General features: G+C 38.2%; 2 protein-coding genes across 3 annotated transcripts; one reads left to right on the top strand and one right to left on the bottom strand.

Annotated features, from left to right (window-relative positions):
• Positions 1-5,576: 5,576 nt before the first annotated feature.
• Positions 5,577-6,734, bottom strand: LOC128740425 (S-adenosylmethionine sensor upstream of mTORC1). The gene is made up of 2 exons (XM_053835966.1): positions 6,333-6,734; positions 5,577-6,281 (listed from the first exon to the last, which is right to left on the bottom strand). Exons 1-2 carry the CDS (start codon positions 6,636-6,638, stop codon positions 5,577-5,579), a joined length of 1,011 nt encoding a protein of 336 aa, XP_053691941.1. The 5' UTR covers positions 6,639-6,734.
• Positions 6,735-16,089: 9,355 nt separating this feature from the next.
• On the top strand, positions 16,090-22,459 carry LOC128741295 (G-protein-signaling modulator 2). 2 transcript variants are annotated; one of them, XM_053837009.1, is made up of 7 exons: positions 16,090-16,585; positions 17,581-18,320; positions 18,899-19,424; positions 19,849-20,052; positions 20,122-20,204; positions 20,327-20,570; positions 20,633-22,459. In XM_053837009.1, the coding sequence occupies exons 1-7, from the start codon at positions 16,541-16,543 to the stop codon at positions 21,032-21,034; spliced, it is 2,244 nt and encodes a 747-aa protein (XP_053692984.1). In that variant the 5' UTR covers positions 16,090-16,540; the 3' UTR covers positions 21,035-22,459. The 2 variants fall into 2 exon arrangements, with proteins under 2 accessions (XP_053692984.1, XP_053692983.1); XM_053837008.1 differs by having other exon boundaries at positions 19,849-20,058.
• The last annotated feature ends 1,516 nt before the right edge of the window (positions 22,460-23,975 follow it).

The raw sequence follows: 23,975 nt of genomic DNA, 5'->3' as shown, positions 1-23,975 counted from the left end.
ATTTAGCCTAAACAGGGTTTCAAAGTTCGCGATCAAAAATACTCGGAAATAACGCTTGTAAAAAATGTCCCGCATAAACCAACCCAAACAAGAAATCGCATCAACTTGCTATTTTGAACGTATATAAACTAATCATTTACAATGTATTGAAAGGTGATTATGCGTTGGATATGTTTTGATTACGAAAATAATATTTGACGAAACTTTGTACTTTTCGAGCTTCACGGGGCACAGTGGGGCAGATTGGGCCGGCGCTCGGACAAAACCTCATAACTTCTTTCATTTGCTTCATAGAGCTTTATTGTTTTCAGCAACATTGTTTGTTATAAAATTTCGCATCTTTTTGTAAATTTTAGGTAGTTGTATTTTTATTCCTATAGATGGCGTTGAAGTCTAACTTTTTAAATAATGACTTTAGAAATATTGTGTCTTCAGAAAAGTTGTTTGTCCTGTAAAGTTACGTAAAGTTACTGAACATACCAAAATTGTAGGACTTACGGGAATCAAGTTATACATATTTTAAATACCCAAACACCTTTTTTCAGTGTGCAGTCAAAATTGGTTGTCGCACGACCTCCTATACAAATTATCACAATCTGTATATCAAGAGTAATTCAGTAATATTATTCTGGTATAGGGTATATCAACCATTTGTGGACCTTTCTATAAATTATTTTGAACTTGTAACGCTAAACATGTTTAGCGAGCAAAGTTTTAGAGCAAATTGAAAACAAAATTTAATATCTTGATGTAAGGGATTTTGAATACTCGGTGTGAGTTCATTTTGGTCGGCTTAGCGGTTAAAATATCAAAATTGATATCAAAAATTCCACGCCGTGAAATTAAATTGAATACTACTTTTGCTATCAAAAATATCAAACGGAATTCTAATCTTGCTGTTGCACAATATTAATAGGAAAGCAGAATTAGTTGTCATTTTACTATCATATGATCATCATTTTGCTATCATCATATAATTTGAAACACCCATTTTACTAGAAAAAAAATTATGTGAAAATCGATTACTTTAAATATTGAAGGTTTATTTACATCATAAATAAAATTTGTCAACACATTTTCTTTCAATAAAAATGAAAGCAAAATGATAGCAAAGTCTGATACATCATAAGTACCATTTTGAGTTGGTAACAAAACATGTTTGCTAGTTGATATCAACAGCAGAATATGTAATAATTTTGATATATTTTTGTTGTGAATCCTTGCTCGGGCACCCAACCGATGGCACTTACAATATTAGTAACTTTCGAATAAGCCTAAATATAACAATTTATGCTGCAAATTTTTAAACTGTACATATTTTTTAAAACAGATTGAAATGTCCATTTTCCTTTTATGGACCCTTGTGGTTTACAATAGAATAACGATCGAGTCCATTAAAGGAATTCTAGTGTATTTTGCATGGAGAGGGTCCGCTAATGGCATTGTCAACCATATAATGGACCTTCACTTGATGAAAATGTCGATTTTAAAGCATTAATAATGAAATGCAGCTAAAATTTTAAAAACTCAAGTGTGTGTTATGTTTAGTACGTTCTGTTTCATGTCATATATCCCCAGAAATAAGAAGTATAAGCTAATAAATACCGAAATACTATCCGAGGGTCCATTACAGGTAGAGGGTTGTATATAGGTTGACTTACCCTACTATCTAGTTTAGTGCATTAATGTGTTTTTGATGGTTTAACAGTTTTAACCGATTTTAGAAGTAATTTCTCATTGCAAAGATAAAAATATTTCACATTTCTATTGCTCTGTTAGCATTTGTTTTGATTTTCAAAGGATAAATTACGGACATCTTTGCATATTTTATGGCATTCATCATTCATAATACTAAGTTTCCGTAGTACGATCTATATTTGAATTTTTTCATTTAATTAGTTTGGCCATACGCAGCAAAAGGATACGAGTGGCGAGATAGGTCGTCATCGGCCTCAGCCAAAGCCTGGCTGAAGGCACAAAAGATAACGAGTAACTGACAGAGTAGCAATCTGTTCAGCCTGCAAACACGTATCAACATATTCGACACAAAATAAACAAAATGGACGCTAGTTCAATCGAGTTGAAAGTCTATCCGAACATATTCTACTGCCAATTTGACTTGAAATAGAGCTAATTGCGATAAAGCTGTTAAGTGGTTGCCTTTACAATGTCATAAGTTCCCCTTATCAACTCCAATGTATCTCATAACGATAATAATGTTGTGTCTTACATACACAAGCATGACTATTCAACGTACAGCAGGAATGAACTTCGCACTGGCGCGCGCATTTACTAATTTGTAGCCGAAAATGCCGAAAAACATGCATTCGAAAAACTTCAATATCTCCGAACATCGCAACTAGTAGCAGCTAATTTTTTGCTTATTACTAGTTAACACCTTGAATGTTGATTTGGTGGTAGTGTCAGAGCGGAAATCTGTGGAAATCTTTTTCTACACGCTATTGAAAATTGACAAAAAAAAACAAATTTTTTGTTCTAAAACACTTCGTCAGAACAAAACCTACTAGTAAAAAATCTGTCTTAATATCACTTAAACTATTAGTTTATAATCCCTTTAATATGAATTGTCTTTTAAAAGTATAGAATTTTAAGCAGCATGGTAGCTAGATGCTAAAAGATTAAACGATATTTATTTGTTCATTTTCCAAATTTTGTTTACACTGTGTTTCACCTTCTTTAATGCCTATTGAAAAAACACTTATTACAACAATTTATGCATATTTCTTATAGATTATATGTCTACTATACGTAGAATATTAAGTTTGACAGAATATCTCAAATAAAAATTTTGAGGTTTTGTCCGAGCTTTTTCGGGTTCTGCCCCATAGTGCGGGGGTGAGATTGTGCCAAGCCACAATGATCGATCCAATTTGTGGATTCCACATACACAACAAAAATACGTCAGTATACACCAGTATACTCACATTCTTTACTATTGAGCACAATATTTTGACAGATTAGACTGCATCATCAATTTAGGAGCAAACAGCATCATAGGTCTGCTAAATAATTTAAACTAATTTTTACTTTTTCTCTAGAAACTTCAGATGCTTTGAATAAACACTCCAATATCAGACGAATATATGTATACCGTGTATAAACTGCCAGTTTTAAGAATGTTCACTGTTTAGATTTTTAGCCTAACTTTATGTTTTTGGCACAATTTCACCCCGTAAAAGGGGTGAGTTTGTGCCAAAGTTCATGCACTTCCAGTAACATTAGGTTTCATTGTAACTAAACCATCTCTACGGTAGTTGTTAATTGTACAATTTAGTATATATTGACAGGTTTGAAATCAATTTAGTTCCTAAATTGTGTGTATACTGAGCTAAAAAACAGAAATATATGCTTTTTTGGCACCATCTCGCCCTGGATGACGGTAACAATAAAATTTGAAAATGGAACATACCAGCACTTAGATTGTTGAATCTTCATAAACATCCCATTCCATCCAACTGTTTACGTCGATATGAGGATATGGATCCTGGGAATCCGGAACCAGTTCCAATAAAGGGACATTTCCGCATCAGTAAAATATGTCATGTCGCCTATCAAAAAACATCAGCACTTCACAAGAGAGCAATTGGTGACCATCTCATGTCTAGGGTTACCAAGTCTGAAAATTACAAAAACCGGCCGGTCGGTCCTGCCTTCAAAATGCGAGGGGGAGGGGGGTGGTAGCATATTAGTCGTTTTGCCTAGAATGTGTCATGTGCGTTAATGACATATTATTTGAATATTCGTATTCGTCGAAAGTCGCTTGACAGTTTCCCATGTAAATGGGATGAGAAGTCAGTTGTGGCGGTCGCAACCATAACGAACATTGAGTGGACTATTGAAAATAACTAGTTATAGAGTTACAACTACTTGCTTCTGGCGTTAGTGAACAATTTAATGTATATTACCGCTAGAAGCAAAGTAATGTCACTGCAAAACTGGCTGTCTTCAATGATCTACTGCTCTGGATTGCTAATAAATTTTTCCGAAAATTTAACAAATCAGGTAAAAAATACAGATCCGGCTTCATATGTCGAAAAACCGGCCTTTTTGCAGGATTGACCGGCCGCCGGCTTTGCAAGCGAAAAACCGGTCGGGCCGGCCAAAAACCGGCCACTTGGCAACCCTACTCATGTCTCTGAGATGCTATATATCCGCTTCTGGACCCGAAAAGATTTTCTTCTCTGATCCAAGCACGGTACGGATCTCGAAGGAACTTATCCAGGACATGAAATCGGCCATATGGCCTGTGAGAGACATGAGATGGTCACCAATCGCTACCTTGTAAAGTGCTGTTTTTTGATATGCGACATGATATATTTTGCTAATGCTGAAATGTCCCTCTATTGGAATCGGTTTCGGATACCCAGTGTCCTCCCCGATCCGCATGGCGCGCACACGTACTGCAGCAAAGTACTGATATGACCACAGTCAATGATTTGCGAAAAAAAAATCAGCATGTTTCCAACAAATTGCATTTTAGCAACATTATCTAATAAAGCTATGTCGCGGTCCCTCAGGGAACACCGGAATAACTCCGGAACCACGTGACATATGGCTATGATTTGTAGATATTATGAAAATAGAAAAGATTTTCGGGAAAATTTCCAAATTTAGTGGAAAAGTATCAAAAGATAGAAAAGTTACGGTCATTTTAGCAAATTTTCGGATGGCAAAAATGATGTAGACCCATGTGCAGACCTTAGAAGGGTTAATAATAAGAGTTCTAATTCAAGAGATGAACCTGTTGATAGTTATGACTTCACAACTTCTGAGGTGATGCACAGGCAGTGTATAACCGAAAATTTGTTCAATTGTGGACGTTTCTTTGTATGGAATGCAAACAATAGGGAGAGACGTGATTATTGCATAGAAGTGGCACTTACGTCAGATGGTTTTTCCATGACTGCCGCAATCTTTTCAAACAAAACATGTTTATTTATGTGTATTTTGTTATCATATGGTAAACTGAACTGAAAACCATATTCTTTCATTTTCATTCAGCCAAAGTAAACTCAGTACATTCATACCCAAACTAAAAATTAATCTCGATAATATTGCGGAGATTCCACCTTTGTAGAGTCCCACGCAAAAATTATTAGTGTGGTTATTTTCTCTTTGCTTGACAAAAATATTTTCAATATATTTGGTACGTACAGAATAATTATTATTCAAATATGAATTAAAAATTTGCTGGGCATATGGTCAAGTCACCGGTTCCAACTGTCAGTCTGTGACATGGAACACTGTTTGCAGCATTGAAGGAAGAAGAAGAAGAAATATGAATTTGCGTGAGACTCTTAAAATTGCTGCAAGGCACAATAATGTACTATTTTACTGATATTCCTAATCTCAGGGCATTAAAGACATCCTGTTTGTGATATGTGAGCGGTAAAACTATATATTAAGTCAGCTGCAAGCTGTTGGTGGGACCATTAAGTTAAAATCAAATTATTCAAAATAATGATTTTGGCGCTTGGTTCGTTCTGGCTGAATCCCCGCCATTTATCCTTAAAAATTTCGGAATGAAAAATTAAAATTGTTGCTATTACTGCAGATCAACCCATTTCGTCACCAACGAAAGGTAATCCACTAAACAGGTTTTTTATTTCCGCTGCATCGCAAACTTGGTGCTCCATTTTACTATCAGTTACATCTTCATCTAGTAAAGAACTGTTGTTAAAATCTTGAGGTATGTTCATAACCGGTTTCATATATTCTTCTTTATGAATCCTACACCACCGTTCCGGCACCTCCCGGAAGATGGCCTTCCTAAACACCATACAAGTTACATGCTCCAGTTTCTCGATCTTTATCCTGGTAAAACCCACCAAACCCAATGTATAGCGCCAGTTCTTCATCAGCTTAGCATTCGCACCCTGATGCCGAGAGTCAGGAGTAATTATCAGAAGAATCCCTTCTGGTTTCAGTACGTCATAGGCTTTTCGACAGCATAACAATCGCTGTTCCGATGAAGGTAGATACTCAAGTAGAAGGCTGAATACTACAGCATCGTAATATGACCGAACGAGATACTCGAGATGCTGAGAACTGAATAGTTGGAAATCATCTGCGAGGGAAACTTCCAGAAAGTCACACAACTTGACGGTTTCCTGGGCTGGTGCGATGTCAATCGCCGTTACTTCGAAGTCGGGAAAAGCGGAAAATGGATTGTAGCAGCTCCCAACGTCCAGAAGCTTTATATTTGAAATTAGGTAAGAAGGATATTCGCAGTTGTGACTTGAATTGATTGCTTTCATAATCTGAAATAAAATTAGATAGGATATTGAAGTTGCTTTAAGAAATAAATCTACCTTGTCTTCCTTATCACGAAAGAAATACAGTAAACTGTTGGTTTCGAGGAGGAAATATTCTCGACACGATCCAACAACCCAGGCAATTCGGCAGTTAGTTTTTTTGCTCGCGATTTGCATATTTCTGTCCCAATGGCAAGTGGCCAATTTGTGCATGGCAGTGGCGTATTGGTTTAGTAATTCATGATTTTGCAGATGCTCTCTCCATACCCGCTCAGGATCAGAACTTTTACTCGCAGAATCTCGTAGCTGTTGATGTACCGATTTAACGAGGCTTGATAAAGTCAGATGTTCTTCAGAAGCCATTAGAGCTTCCCAAGCCAAAAATTATTACGCCGATCACAAAACAAAAACGCAATGACGAAACCGGAAAGATAGGAAAAAAGTTAACCATTCAACCTGTTTAATTTTTGTTTATACGACCACGACACCTAACTTTAAAAAAATGAAAAACATTGTGCCCTTCAGAATTTATTAGTTTGTTGACGGGTTGACGCGGTTGACGCTTTTTCCTTTTTCTTTGACATTCTGTTTGGCAAAAACACTCAATCATCAAGAATACTGGCAACTAAGCCAAAAGTCGAGAGACAGTAACACAAGCCCATGGCAGACAACCATGTTCTCGCCGCTAACATCTCGTGTGTGCGAAAATGAGATAGCAATTCAGCACTGCGTTTCACTCAACTGCCAGCAGTCTGATTTGGGCCCGCTGTCAAATTTTGAGCCCCGGACATGCTGTCGCTGACGTTTACTGCAGCTCGATATAGAGATGTCGATGGGGTGCAGTAACAGAAATCTATAGATAGAATTAACAAAAGGGCGAATGTCGCAAATGTAAACAAAACGAGTGATTTTTTGCCGGGGCCAACATACACTGAGAAAACTTTTCGTATAGTTTCTATGTGTTTCAACCATAGATTTTTGCAATGTTTCCAGTAAATAAACTTTATGTGCCAAACAGTTACCATTTAAGTGTTTTTAACAGTTATCATTAAAAAAAATTTGCACATACTATTCATATGCGTACAATTTTTATGTGTACTTCTTGGCGGATTGTGTTTATATGTGGCATATGAAAATCATATGGATTTTCATATCGAAATTTACTGTTGAGATTGCTGACAGCTACCGTACGTACACTATGCCGCGTATATGTACACGCGATTTGTTGCTGCTGATGTTGGTTTTTCCATGATGTTTTTCAAATTGGGGGAAAACAAACCACCAGCACAACCGCAAATTAGCAAGCTCTATTAGTTATGTGCAGATAATTTTGAGTGTAGGAAAATCAACACTTACTCGGTTTGTTTACGCTTGCGACATTCGCAAAAATTTTTATGTTACCAAACCAAAACCAAACCAAACCAAACCAAAAACCAAACTTGACACAACGGACACAACACGAACTCGATATTCACCTTCTGAAATGAAGATAGAATTAACAAAAGGGCGAATGTCGCAAGCGTAAACAAATCGAGTGAGGGTTGCTTTTCCTATGCTGGTCCAGCAAAAAGTAACTCTCACCCGTTTTGTTTACATTTGCGACATTCGCCCTTTTGTTAATTCTATCTAGAAATGTCGGTATACTTCAAGCCCATGGCAGACAACCATGTTCTCGCCGCTAACATCTCGTGTGTGCGAAAATGAGATAGCAATTCAGCACTGCGTTTCACTCAACTGCCAGCAGTCTGATTTGGGCCCGCTGTCAAATTTTGAGCCCCGGACATGCTGTCGCTCAAAGTAAATTGATATATACCAGGTATGTGACCATCGAGAGTTGCATTAGTGTGTGTAGAAAGAAGAAGAAATAGTTCTGAAATATGGTGGAACTTGCATGAAAATTAAAACTAAATTAATTGTAATTAATGAATGCAGCTATATTATTCCAGAGAAATATTTGAACATTTACAATGAAATGTAAGGATTATATTTTAAAGTCATTTGCACTTGTAGCCTTTTTTATTACGCGTAAAAAATTTGAGAACATGGGTGACTAACTATTTCGATGTGCAATTGAAAAATGAATTAATGTTTCTAATACTTCACGATCAATACGGTATACGGTTGCTTAAATTAAAACACGTTCCATCCAACATTTTGCTTGCATGATGCTCTTGAATATCTGCCCTTGATGTCTTCTTTTAAAAAATAGTTTTATTCGAATAGATGCTTGTGCTACTGCTTGAAAATCCTTAAGTTGAAGTCACTGTTCCAAGATGATACCTTTTTATCATAAATTTACACTATGTAGAAAACCATAAAAAGTAATCTTAGATTGCTACAAAACGGTCTTAGAAGATAATTAACACTTTAAAAGCTTACCAGAAATCAGACGAAAAATATCGCGGGCGGATAACAATGTTGCTCATGCTGCTTATTGAACAATCATGTCCGAGCATTTAAAAAAAAAATCTTTTTTGTTTTACTACTTGTAGGAAAGCGATATAACGACATTTCTTTGAGACATCTTGATACCGTTTTGATGAAAAAATTTCCGCTTGCAATTTGGACTGTTGCACTTCATTGTATTCATGAAAATACATACTAGAAATAATGTTCTAAGCATAAACATAAAAACTGTGAGGAAAAAAATAGACAAATCTTGCGTATCCAACGATTTTTTTAAAAAATTAACTAATTTTCCATACAAAATGCTCGAAATCTCAGAACTAGTGTAGATGTGTTAGTGCAAAGTGTATATGACAGCTCGCATTGTCATATACCTGGTATATATCAATTTACTTTGGCTGTCGCTGACGTTTACTGCAGCTCGATATAGAGATGTCGATGGGGTGGTATACTTTGGTCGAGTATGACTTTGACGCAACGCTGCCACAAATACAGATATTTGTGCATGCATAAATTTGGGACTCATCAATTATTTTAGTTGCTATGATTTCTGGCTCTACTTATTACTGTTGCAGTTGAAAATCGTAATAATCGACACGCGACATTCGGTGTTATTCTTGTTCTGATGCGCAGGTGATGCGCTGTATAGCGCATCAATGTGCGAACACAGTGCACCACGTGCGACACACAGAATAGAATAGGAAACCGAATGTCGCACGTCGATTATTACGGTTTTCAACTTTCAACAACGTAGTAGTCCACAAACTATTTATGTTATTGAAAAGATTACACCGAGAAAATAAAATAGACCATTTTACGAACTGACAACATTGCCGATATTGATATTGCTTTCCCGTGGGGTCATCTGCGGATTGTCAAAGTACCAGCACGGGAAAGCGCAATATCAATATCAGCAGCACCTTGTCGCTTGTCATATAAAATGGTCTACACTCAAAATATTCTGCACATAACTTATAGTAAATTTCCATATGAAATTCCAAATGATTATCATGGCCTCATATAAACACAATGCTCCCAGATATTCACATGAAAATTATATACCGCACTTCCCACCAAACTGGGCTCTGAAGTTTGAAAGTGCGGCTGCACCAAACTGCGATCCGACTGCGACAAACTGAAATCACTGTAATAAGAAAGAGCAAGAGCATCAACGACAATGTTGTTGTTTCGTTTCGTCATATACATTGGTATTATAGGGAAAATAGTCCAGATTTAGCTGCCATGCACAATACGCACATGAATAGTGTGTGCAATTATACACATAAAAATTATACGCATATGAATAGTATGCGCAAATTTTTCGCGGGTCCATAAATGATAACTGTTTGGCACATAAAGATCATTTACAGGCCATATTGCAAAAATCCGTATGTGATGTGACACATTGAAACTATACGAAAAGTTTTCTCAGTGTATACTCCGCAGAAAACATCAGGGTCCCAAATTTATGCATGCACAAATATCTGTGTTTGTGGCAGCCACTAGTGATGTCCGATTTTCTCAGTTAATCGATTAACGAGTAATCGAATATTTTTTTATCAATTGTTATTCGACACGATTAATCGTCTGTGATTAATCGGGTAATCGACCAAACTTCGATTAGTCGTTGTGTATACTGCCGCTACTCGCATAACAGTCCCATTTATATAGGAAACTCCATAGAAAATGGGACTGTTATGCGAGTAGCGGCTGTATAGGTGATGGATAAAGCGTAGTAAAAATCGAACACCGTTGCATTGTAACTCTCTTGCTGTTGATAGATTTGGGATTGTTGACGGCAGATGGTTTCCAGTATTTTTAGATAAAAAATCATTGAAATCCGGGTTTTTATTTGTAAAATTATTTTCAATGAAAATAACTTTTTATCTGTATGTTGGATAACTCATCCAACAAAGCTGGTGCGACCAACTTGGGGGTGTATTAACTCGAAATCAACAAAGTCCGTTGTGGGAGAACTTCACTGACCTGCTTACGGCTTGTATTACGTTGCTTCGTTGGATAGCAACAGCTTATAAGTATCGTTCAAGCTTCAAGATGGTATCCTCGCTTTAGTTATTACTGACCTGTCCTGTAAAAACGAGTTGTATCTGTAAACTGAGAACCAGTTTCTCCTTCTCCTCTGCTGGGAACTCTTACCACTGCGTCCATTATTTTGGATTGTTGTGGTATGCCCCGTTTTATTATTTTACTATACATTTCAAGCTTATCTATTACTTATTGAAGAAGTGACAGGCCGGTAGCTGGAGCGAGACATGTGCCAATCAAGCATGACTAGGTTTATGAACCCTGATCGGCGACGCAAACCAGATCTCTCCTTTTTGAGATACTGCAGTCTGCGTATTATTTGTGCTCCACAATTGCAGCGCAAGTGTTCGGAGGTTAAATATCTTGTACGAAAACGAGATTCCGAAGATGATATTTGCTCGGACAATGTCCTGTCGTAAGGCGACATCCATTTAGTACGTCACGCAAATTTTGACCAAAATCTACCCCCCCTCCCCCCCTTGTCACATTTCGTCACACATTCGTGACCCCCCCTGAGAAAGTACGTCACGTCACGGCAATCCCCCCCCCCCCTTCACAACAAAAAATTAAATACTCATTCCAACCTTTTTATTTAAAGCTATCAAATGAAAATAAACAGCAAATAAAAAAAAGGAAAATTTTCGAGCTTATAAGTCATCGATTCACGGATTTTGAAGATGATCTTCAATTGCTGCAATCGGATATGCTTCAGAAGTCGCTGATGTGCCGTCGATTAATGTTTAGCGCATATCTACGCCCTTTACATTCATCCACTCAAATTCGTCTGATCTAGTTGAAAGAATCAGGACTTCCAGCTGACGTCTTGCAGCAACACGCCTTGGAAAAACTTTTCTGAGGGACTTTGTCATTTTGTGTATTTCTTCAATCGTGTAATCATTCAACACTACCTTAGATGCGAAATTTAATCCGCAAGTGGCTTAAACCCTATCCTTCAGAGAGCTTTTGAGTGAGGGGCAGTATAAATTATACCGAAAAACCTTAAAAGCAGCCGTGGAACTTCGGTATGAGTTTTTGTTCATCGATTGAGTTCAGCACGAATATCAAGGGAAAACATTGCCGTGGGTCTCTGGTAGCATCCCGTAACCCTTCAGGAGTTTGTGCGACTGCTATTTGCGGTTGCAAAAATCTTTTAGGCAGGACGGTACTCAAGCAGCTCTTCAGCGGTGTACTGCATATTCTGTAAAGCCTTAATGGAGAGTTCATACTACATAGAATAAATGAGTCCTGTTCACACATATATGTTCAAAAAAGTGTTCATTCAAAAAATTTAACTATTTGTTTTAAAATCTATCAGTACGTTAATTTTATAGAAGCCTTCAATAGTTGTATCTTCAAATGAAGGCTAAATTATAATTTCCCGAATAAATTTTCCATTTGATTTTTTTTTTCATGTGACGTCACATAACTTCATACCCCCCCTCCCCCCTACGTCACAAATCGTCACGATTAGGTCAACCCCCCCTCCCCCCTATAAGCGTGACGTACTTTATGGATGCCCCCTAAAACCTCTTATTGAGACTCGGCAACTTTTGAGTAACCCAGGAGTGGATACTCGACGTTATATATTTTTAGATTGTTTGAGCGATTGTACAGCCATCCTACTGGCCATAACTGTTCGGCTCTCCTTTTGTTTCAGCCCACCCTCCAGCACACAATCAGAGATCAGGCAGAGTGATCTCGACCCGTGAGTAGAGAGTTGGAGCCACATCTTCGTTTGTCGTCTCACAACGAGTCGGCGTGTTGAGGATAGAAGAGGATCAGGACTGAACCTCTGATAGCGCATCGTTCAAGTCCCCTGCTCTCCTCTCCACCTCATTCGTTTCTTTGTTTTTTCGGCAGAGAGAGCTTGCACGGTAAGAAATCATCCACTGCATCAGTGACCGGCTTGATGCAGCAAGGGCAAATTGCAGTGGAGGCCGCCCTGGTACTCCACAGACTCCTTTGCGGCGAGAGAATTTATAGAACCCCCTCCACCATTCATCCTTCGGCACGGTTCGCGTCACACCTTGAATTAGGGGTTTATCCATTTAAGTTTTTACATAATAGCCATGGATAACAGCTATTACAACCATCTCCTTTAGGGGCTTTAGCACCCCTGTTTTGGTTCCTGGGTGTCGAGAGAACCGTCCTGCAGGCGGAGAGTTTACATTTCAGCCTTCGCATGAGTGCCCCCTTCTCTGTCCGCATACGACCCTAGTTTCCACCGGTTGTCCGATTTCCACTAAGTAACGTGTCCCGGATGGTATCACGAGGAGGTAGAGATAGGAGTTGCTGAATAAGAATCTGTGGAATCTCATGGTGGTTCTGGAGCGCATTATTCAAGCATTTTCCATCCAGTTCAACCATTTACCATAGAGAAGCAGTTTAGTACGCAGTAGTTGTCGAAATTTGACTAATGAATTTTCAAAAAAGCTTTGGCTCAAATCCAAACCAAAGCTCAAATCAGAATCATTTTGAAATTTTATTAAAATATTTCCACACTGCGCTCACTTTGGCTTTAAGTTTTCCTGCTGAAGATTTATCGCTCATATTTACACAAGCTTTGCGTATTGATTGCGTTTACTTCAGAAGTGTAAAACGGTCGAAATTAATCCCGATCTAAACTCACTTTTGGACGTAAAAATGTGAATAGCGCGCCGAAAACACATCCACATGTACGCGTACCCGTGTGACTACGAGAATGAAAAATAAGTTATTTCAAATAACAGCACAGAAACCGGAAAGCGGAAACCAGCGGGACCAACCAACAGAACTAACATTTTAAAAATGATTCACGATGACAAATGTAGAAAGAGATATTTGAACCTTTTCGTTCTATGCGAAATTCCATGCATGCGAATGCGTTTAGTCTCTGTTTGCCTTGCCAAAGAGAGTTTTAAGTTTGTTCGCACTTCACTTACATGGAATCTCTATGCCGAATTGTCAAAACCGCCAAAACTTGCGTGGAAACGGTGAAAACACAAACAAAAATATGTTTGTCTCGCACATAAAAGATATCATCGATATCATGGCATGGCAATCCGTCAAAAAAGTAAAAGAGATCGTTTACTGCTGGCAAGGCTGGCTGGCAACGAATATTTGATTTGCGAACTGCGACTACGAAGGTAAACTTCGAAGTCGCGACAAGTTTAATTTAAGCTTTTCGTTAAAATTATCATATGGGCTTCACGTCATTTTGAGTTCAACAAGCTTAAACCTCAAAAAGCAGTATTCGTGTCAGTAATCGATGCGAGTGTAATCGATTAGTTCGATTATGTGGTTAGGCGATATTCGATTAGAAATTATTCGACTATTGCATGCTGTAATCGATTACTCGATTAATCGAGCGATTACCGGACATCACTAGCAGCCACCCCTCTGTCACAAATGTCATTCCCATACATTTTTCGTGTAGCCAACATCTCATCTAGCCCATAACAAACTTTGCCTCGGACCAAATGTATTTGTGAGTAGCCCGCTCTAACTTCAGCCTCGGATGAATGTGTATTGGTAAGCGCTCGAACAAAATTATTTCTTTGCTTTTTTTCTTTTTGTGTCGGACGTGTAGGAAGCGTAAAAAGATGTTAAGGGCCAAACAGAATGCCGCGTCAACGCGTCCGTCAGCGTTATTCTGACAGTTTTCCCATAGATTTACTGTCAAATTGACGCTGACGGATGCGTTAACGCTGCATTCTGTTTGGGCCTTTAGCCGCATCTTTACCCTTCAGTTTCATACGGCTGGTGGCAGCAGTGTTGCCACATGTACAGATTTATCTGGAAAAGTACAGATTTTTCCAAGGGTAAGTCGCTGAGAACATTTCGTTCACCTCTTTCATGGAAATTTTGTTCAGTCTGTGCCTTACTGTGCTGCCGAGGTGCTGATCATGTGAAACCTGTCAAATTCGCCTGCGCTCAGATTGACCGTTTGATCGTTTTGACATTAACAAACATTGGCAGGGCTGCCAATTTCTAACATTTCAAAATTTAAATGTCAAAAAAGTGGGCCACAGTGTGCCATAAACTGTGAAATGAATGTACCGCAATTGCAATCAATGAGGTCAGCTGTTCCCTAAATTGAGCCTGCCTCAATGTTCTAAGCGACTTACCCTTGGATTTTTCCAATTTTTTTGGTACAGATTCTGTACGGTACAGATTACAGATTTTTGTCATAAAGTACAGATGGGTACAGATTTTTTTGGGTGTCAAAAACTAATTTTTTTCTTTCAGTTTTGTTACTTGAAATCAATAGAGGAGCACCTCTTGACATGAATGCAAACAAAACAAAACATGTCTATCTTTAAGGTTATGTACCAATATCATCAAAGAAATCAGTAATTTGCGATTTTTCTATTTTTTAAAGCAAACAAACCAGGTTTCCCTATGTAACAAACCAACTTTGTGGTACAGATTTTAGTACAGATTTTTGAAAGCAAAAGTACAGATGCAAAAGATTTTTTTACCTTCCAGTACAGATGAATATGTGGCAACACTGGGTGGCAGCGCTGCTTTGACGGAGTTAAGATCTTGAAGCCTGCTCGCACTTACGCAAAATTCCATGCAAAGCTGTCATTGTTTGAGTGATGACAAGAGTAGAAATATTTCTTTCTCTTTTTTTTCTCGCATAATAACCACAAAAATATCAACTGCTACGTCAAATAGAAATGAAATTAAAGGAAAAGGACGAAAAGGAGAAGAAAGAAAATCGAATCAAATGCAAAGCCGCCAGATACACTGATTTATTTGTATTACATACAAAGGTTATTTATAAAGTTTTAAAGAGTCTAAAAGGTCTGTCGTAATTGTCTCAAGTGTCACAAGTCATATGTAAAAAAATACAGATTAGGAAGTCTTCTATACCTTCATACCAAATTATTCGGCAAATATAACTATTGGTTTAATAACAACTGCATAATTCGCTATGTAAGCACAAATCGATCTCTTGTACTCTCATGGAACTGCCATATGGAAAGTTTGTGAAGATTTGGTGCAAAGTTTTGTCTATCCTTTTCACTCTTTAACAAACCTGTGCACAGACCAAGGGTATGTAATCATGCTATCTCTTTCTCATGTAGGAGTAAAAAGAGCATCCTTCAACTAGTTCGCCGGCAATTAGAATTTCCATTGAATAAAGCGTTAGCCGTCACTCGGACCGAAACGTCAGAAAAAACGGTTACACTGCAATCATATGCATTTGACGTTCGTTTCACACCCTTGAGCTGAAGACCTTGTTTTAGGCCTGGATTCAAACTCAAAAACATTGGCACCACTGACAAGAAGCAGCAACGGCAGCAACTTTCAAGCACAGCAAAGGCAAAGGCAAGCAAAGATAAAGCAAAACACAAGCAACGAACGGGAGCGACGCGAATTGAAAAGAGTTAATAATTGTTTCGTTTATCACTTATCATTTTTAAAATAGCTCGAAAAAGCTAAATCGGATCGCATATATAGGGTTTTCATTTCATGTGTATAAAAGAAAATCAGTGCACCTAAATGGTAACGAAATCAAGTTCGAAATCTCGTTCTCACTTCAAATACTCGTCGCGTGCGTCACCCATTTTTTCTCAATTGCTTGATATTCAATCGTCCAGCATAATAAAACCAATTGCGGCCAGCCCGATATAATAAATCTAAATGTGATTAGTGAAGTGAAAAAATAAAGTCGAATTGCTGCCCGTTTGGCAGACAGTGGTTAGCTGCTTGGTTTAAAAAAACCTAAAGTCTGAAGTAGACGGCACCTTCATCGATTGAACGAGCGGACGGCCGACCAAAACAACAGGAGACACCGCGACTAATTATAGGAAAATCATTGAATCATGGCTTCACTTTCTGCCAGCGCTGAAAACCTTTCCAGCGATCAGGTACAAAAATAAAACAATTTTGTTGTATGTTTATTGCTAACTGCAATGGAAACAAAGTATAAACTGAAAAATGAGAAGCTTTTTTAAAATTAAGTTTCGCTAACAATTAATATGTGCCTAAGGTTGTTACAAATTGTTATTAAATATGGCCTTTGTAACAGTGAAGTTCTATTTTTGGCCTCTGGTTAACATAAAAGTTTAAAAAGTTTAACATTGGTCCAAATTTCGCAACTGAACAAACTAAATTAAATATGATGTGTAATGTGGTAATTCTTGTACCTATAGTCTACCTTACTCGTCAACTTAATGAATCAGAACAGTCAAACAATTTTGCTCCAGAAAAAAACCAACAATCTCGTGACTCTAAACAGAATGTTTTGAATGTTTTTCCAGTACCTACTAGAGTAGAATTTTTGTTATTTATTTCGTAAAAAGTTTCTGATTCATGGTAGATTCTAAGTTCATCATAGTAGTGTTACAATATGCGAATCAATTACATGAATGTTTTTTTTAATACAGTTATTAAAAACGTTTCGCCTGTACGATCTTCTTTGTTATGTTGCGTATGTTGAGTTGTTTCAATCGTTAACCGCGCCTACAGTTAATTTGCGTTACTTAATTAAACAAGTCGTCATCGTCACTGATGGCGCCGGTCCACGCAGAAAGTAAACGTGACGCGATGAGTGATAGACAGAGTAGTTTTTAATTTTGTCTTCATGCCATTTGAACGAGTCCCTACAAATATACAAATATATTTTTTAATAAAAAGCGAAACAAAGTCATAATCAATTTTTCGGTAATATATAAATATAAAGCGTAATATATAAATAGCAACAAGAATTAATGGAAAGAAAATTTAAAATCGAAACTTTGTTGCTTCTGCTTCAAACGACAACACAATTTGCTTGAATGTTTTCAATTTTTTTAGGAAAAATTGTTAGATTAGTTTAAAAATCTTCGTTTCGTCCTGCTTAACCCGTTCTGCTTTATTTCAGAACAACGACGGTTCTTCCATGTGCTTGGAGCTGGCACTGGAAGGCGAGCGATTGTGCAAATCGGGAGACTGCCGAGCTGGTGTGGCGTTTTTCCAGGCGGCCATTCAAGCCGGCACTGACGACCTTCGAACACTAAGTGCCATCTATAGCCAGTTGGGGAATGCTTATTTCTATCTCGGTGATTATACGAAAGCGATGCAATATCACAAGCATGATTTGACATTAGCGCGATCGATGAACGACAAGCTAGGTGAAGCGAAATCTTCCGGAAACCTGGGAAACACGTTAAAAGTTATGGGACGTTTTGACGAGGCTGCAATTTTTTGCCAGCGCCATTTGGCTATCGCACAATCGCTTGGAGATCGACTTTCAGAAGGACGAGCGTTGTACAATCTGGGTAATGTGTACCACGCAAAGGGTAAACAGCTGGGACAAAAAGATCCCGGAGACTTTTCCGACGAGGTAAAGGAATCGTTGATGCAGGCCGTCGACTACTATCAGCAAAATTTAACACTCATGAAGGAGCTCGGCGATCGTGGTGCGCAAGGAAGGGCTTGCGGAAATCTTGGGAACACATACTATCTCTTAGGAAATTTTGAAACTGCCATCGAACATCATCAGGAACGGCTACGAATCGCACGGGAGTTCGGAGATAAAGCTGCCGAACGTCGAGCCAATAGTAACCTAGGGAATTCGCACATTTTCCTCGGCCAGTTTGAACAGGCTGCCAATCACTACAAGTGAGTATTTATGTGATATGCCTGATATAGAGTACAAATCACGAAATTTTTATTATAAAAATTATTTCTCGGGGAAATTTTCAAATAGACCTAAATGACAATGAGAGATTCTCGTCTCCTCGCGTCTCCTCTCTTCCGCTTTTTACGGCGATCCTAATGCATTTTAACACATCAGCTTTGCATAAAACGGTTGCCGGAGTCACTAGTTAGCTAAATGTTTTGAAAATTTCCTTTTCTATGCATTTATGTAGCTGTAAAAGACGGAAGAGAGGAGACGCGAAGAGAATCTCTCATTGACACTTAGGTCTATTTGAAAATTTACCCGAGATTTGTCTATTTCGGAACTGCAACCAAATTGCAAACAAGATATTGTTAAACATTGGCTGACTTACAAATTTTCGAGTTATTTTTTGTTAGAAATATTTTCAAATCAATTTCTTTGATCTATTCATATAGAAAAGAGCTTTATTTATACAAATATGATCTATCTTGAGCTGATTCAGAACGTTAATCTTAAACCGTACAAAATTATCAGCAGACACTAATAAGTCGAAATTCTCATGCTCCGTTTTCTACAGACGCACACTATCTCTCGCCATGGAACTGGGCGAACGTGCCGTCGAAGCGCAAGCCTGCTACAGTCTCGGTAACACGTACACCTTGCTGCGAGATTTTCCGACCGCCATCGACTACCATCAGCGTCATTTGGCCATCGCTCAGGAGCTGGGCGACCGAATCGGTGAAGCGCGAGCGTGCTGGAGCTTGGGCAATGCTCACTCATCGATTGGAAACCACGAAAAAGCTCTTCACTATGCCAACTCGCACTACCTGCTGGCAAAGGAATTGGGCGACGTAGTTGGTGAAAATACGGCCAAAATGAACATATCGGATCTTAGAAAAATACTCGGCCTGCCGGAGCTGCCACCGGCAGACAGTGCTTCCATACTGGCAATCGAAAATGATACTCTGCAAGAACTGGCCACTCAGAATACTCAACTCGGCACGAGCGGAGCGAACAGCAGTGGCGGAAAGGGTGGTGTTGGTCTACTCTCCAAGCAGCATCGTGTGCGACGGCAAAGCATGGAGCAGTTGGATTTGATTAAGGTATATTGAATGCTATTGCTATTTCTATATTGATTCGTTATTTCGCATCGAGCAGACACGTTTTAGATTACAGTATTCGCCGGTTGAGCTCACTTCTGCACTGTTTAGCCTAGCTTCGCAGATCATTATCAGTCAATTATATTGTAAACATGCTAATCGTAATACCCTTAGTGATTTGTAATTACCGACTACGCAATCAGTGACGGGTCGTGAGATTTTTCGCGATCGTGAGCGAAGTTGGTACTCATTCTGTTTGATTCATTCAACAGAAAGACTACTTTATCTATCAGCTACTCAAATATCGAAATCTTATCAGTACGTTCCACTTCGGTAAAATAAATATCTGTTAGTCAGAAGTGTAATCTGATGATATCCAATCGATTGCAAATGTTTTAAATTAATTAACTTTGATTTAATCCCGTAGCTGACACCTGATGGCAAAAAGATGGTAAATGTGCATGATAAGCAGCAACCAGCAGCTCAGTCGGCATTAGCTCAGCAACAGCAACAACTCAAGAGCAACAGCAAGCAGGACGAGAATATATTCAAGAGCAACGACGAAGACTTCTTTGAATTGTTGACCCGGTCCCAGAGCAAACGGATGGACGATCAACGTTGTACCCTTAAGGTAAAGGTTGGTGATTCGATTCTTGGGAAAACAATTCCGATATTAAAACATTTGCTGCTTTTATTTTAGTTGACTCATGCCGAAAGTGTCGATTCCGCTAGGAAACCTTTGACTCAGCACAACAGTAATGCAGCGGTAGCTAAAGAAAATAGGTAAGATAGATGGAAATAGGCAGGATTTACTTTACTCTACTTCTATTTTGTAAACAGTACCGGATATAGTAAAATCCTGTTCTCCAATTTGATTGAAATTAAATTGATTTGATTTTTTTAAGAAACGCTTTGCTGGAGATGATCGCCGACTTTCAATCAGAGCGAATGGATGAGCAACGAGCCTTGCTACCAGGTTTGAAGCGAATCTCGCTTAACAACTCTGCCACCGCGTCTAACCGTCCAGTGAACGCTAGCAGCAACAGTACCACCAATAACAGTCAGGCACAGCCTCAGCAACCGCCGCCGGCGGATAATTTTGAAACACCACCAGATGACGCTTTTCTCGATATGCTGATGAGATGTCAGGTAAGAGCTTGAAGAATAAGTGAAGTATTTTTACGACGTCATTCAATTCACCGTTTGTGCAGGGTTCTCGCATCGAGGAGCAACGCTCAGAATTACCTACGCCGAATATCACGATGGATGCGGAAACGAGCGAGAGACGAACTGGCGGGCCGGGCATTTCCAACAGCGGAGCCACCGTTCCGGATGAAGATTTCTTCTCTTTGATCATGCGTCTTCAGGGTGGCCGGATGGAAGACCAACGAGCTACAGTACCTTTGCATAATAACAACAACAGCCACCGTAATAATAATAATAATAACAGCAACAGTAGCAACAATCAAAATCATAGTAACAGTAATAATGCCACGAGCAGCAACACCAGTCAGGGTGGAAATAGCTCAAATCGCAGCATCGGAAATGGCAGTAATAATAATCAGCAGAGCTCCGCTGGTCGAGGCAATGGCAGTGGCAGGGAACTGAAATGATTTTACTCTTTCAGTCGATCAAAATCTGTTCAATATTAGTTGTAGTTTTTTGAAACTAATCGCTTTTGCATAGATTGCAATGTGCAAGCGAAAGACGACGATATCAAACGATTGTAAACCTTCCGCGCCATATTTCTTTACTTATCGTATGTGTGATTGTGTGCATATTTTTTTACTAAATAGTGAAGATTTAAAATAGTATCCTTGCATTAGAACAACTACACAGACCGCTGTCAAATATTTTACAATGCAAGGTATACTCTATAATACGGATATGTTTACTGCTTATTTTTAAACACAAACAATCCGTTCGACGTAATTGTAAACGAACGCCAATATAGTCCACTTGCATGCAATTTAATATTTTGTAAATGATCGATAGAGTAACTAACCAGTCATTCCTTCTCCTAGACACGATAGGATTTTTTCAGTTTGCATTGCACATATGGCTAATCGATTCTAAGTAATCGATAGAATAGAACAAAATGAGACTAACATTTTACTTGTTTGATTGTCTCTAAAAATATTAGACATTTCCTTTATATCAACGTACACGAAACAATGATGAAATAATCAAACATTTAGAATGACCAAAATAGTTCATATAAATAAAAGTGCAGTCGCTTTATTTTTCAAATATAGTAGAAACTTATATATATAAAAAAATGAGACTACACCTAGAACAAAAGCCATTTATTTAGAACCTAAGGGTGTAAAAAAACTGATTTTTGCAAATCTTTAAGCTAAAGGAATAATTATTAGAAAAACCACACGTCACGACTTCATGATATTGCTATGGATTAGAGAATTATTCTCCGGGTATCTATGAATAACGCTATATATTTCACGCTTTCAATAAAATGAAAGCAAAACAATACAAACTCTACGGCATTTAAAATTGTGTGCTTTTATTCTTCTGATCTAATTAATATGCGATAGTGTCATCAAATCTTCCAACTTTTAGATCGAAACACGTATTTAATATATACACAAGTACTAAACCCTTACTAATGATAAAAATGACTGGAATCTACCACTTTAATGAATATTACTAGATAGAAATAATGACAGGACAAAAGAAAATACCAAAAGTTTGCGCTTTTTCCCACGATCGGTAGCAATCGTTATTTCATATCGTATTTATGTGTGTATTATTTTGGAACCCATTCCAACCAATCAGTAGCAATATTTTCTACTGAAACTTCCGAGAGTTTTTTATAAATATGTTGTTTGAAAAATCCTTTTATGGAGCCCAATGGATATAGTACACCACTGTGAAAGCCAAAACGAAAACAAAAAACTAAATTACAAACTGTGTACGGTGATTGTTAAAAGTTCAAATATGTTTTACCTACTTACCCTATTGACGATACTTTTTTGTTATGTATGACCCTAACAGTCTGATGAATGGAAATATACTATCTATCTGCATTAACAACAATTTGTCTGTTTGGGTTTCTATTATATAACGTTATTTTGTCGAATATACCTTCACCATCAACAAACTGGTTCGATCTCTAGGGCCTAACAGTCCTTCCTCTTCAACCAATTTTGTCATACAGTCGTACCGTAATTTCGTGTCGAACTTACACCAATTCGATGTCCTGAAAATGAACTGTTATAGTGCGCGAGTATTCCTTCCGTTCTTATTCTAAACTGATGTCTTGTATGAAAACAGGATTGACAGAGTATTCGTATTCGTTTCTCGTTTAGTGTGCACGTACCAGAGTTTGAGTAACGGTCGTTTGTAATAAATAAATACCGAAACAGTTCTACATGCGGCACTATTTTTCGTGACCTCAAGCATTTGTATACGATAAAAAAGAAAGATTTGTCGAGACGGGATCTGTTGCAAACCATATCGGAAGAAAACGAAGCGTTAGAATGGCGGAGGTCAAAAAGGTTGGCCGTGAGCGAATTCGTCATAGTTGCAACCGGTCCGCACGGAAAATGGCAGTTGAGCTGAATATCAACAGGGAATCTCTGTCGAATTTTGAAAAAGGATCTGTATATGAAAGCATTCAAAAAAGGTAAAATCCATGGGTTAACGGAAGCAACAGAACAAAAACGGCAGAAAAAATGCAAACTGCTGCTCCGTCGGTACGGTGATTTCGAAGTGATCTTTTCTGGTAAGAAGTTGTTTGTTCTTCAAACCTCGCATCATGCTCAAAATGATCGGTTGTGGTCGGTTTCGATCATGGACGTTCCAAAGAACAAACGGAAGGTACCACGATACCAAAATTCATCAGCGATCATGGTATGGGGAGGCATTTTGAAGAAAGGGAAACTACCTCTTGTATTTTTTGACTAGAGTGTGAAAGTTAATGCAAAATATTATCTAGAAATGGTTTTAGTACAAAATTTGAAGCCTTACCTTCGGGGAATGTATGGTGAAGAATAATACTGCTTTCAACAGGATGGAGCTCCAGTCCACACTGCAAATCTTGTGCAGACGTGGTGCAAAGCTAATCTGACGGATTTCATATCGAATAACGAATGACCTCTAAGTTCTCCTGATGTGGACCCACAGGCTTTTCGAATATGGGGGTACATGCAGCAGAAGCTCAAGGATTTCAAATATCATAATTTGGATGAATTTAAGTTAGTTATCAACAAGATAGGGGATGATATTCCGATGGAAGTAATGCGTGCCACAAAAAGCGCTTGAAGCGTGTTATCCAGGTAAAAGATGATTCGATAGTGCAATGATTGTTTGTTGCGTTCGGTATCTACGGGTAAACAACTTCCAAAACTAAAATTCGAAATAAAGCCTGTATTTACAAAAATATATGACTTTGTTTTTGTTCGAATACATATGTGTCACACTGTAGAATAGAGGCGAATGCCTCAAACTCGGTCTTTACAAGAAACGACAAAAGGACGTTTTAATCTTTTGCTATACGTGGCAATTGTTAGTCCCAGCATGCAATTTACAACAAGT

This window comes from Sabethes cyaneus, chromosome 3, assembly GCF_943734655.1.
Source record: "Sabethes cyaneus chromosome 3, idSabCyanKW18_F2, whole genome shotgun sequence".
NCBI lineage: Eukaryota > Metazoa > Arthropoda > Insecta > Diptera > Culicidae > Sabethes > Sabethes cyaneus.
This window is presented reverse-complemented; position numbering and strand designations above follow the sequence as displayed.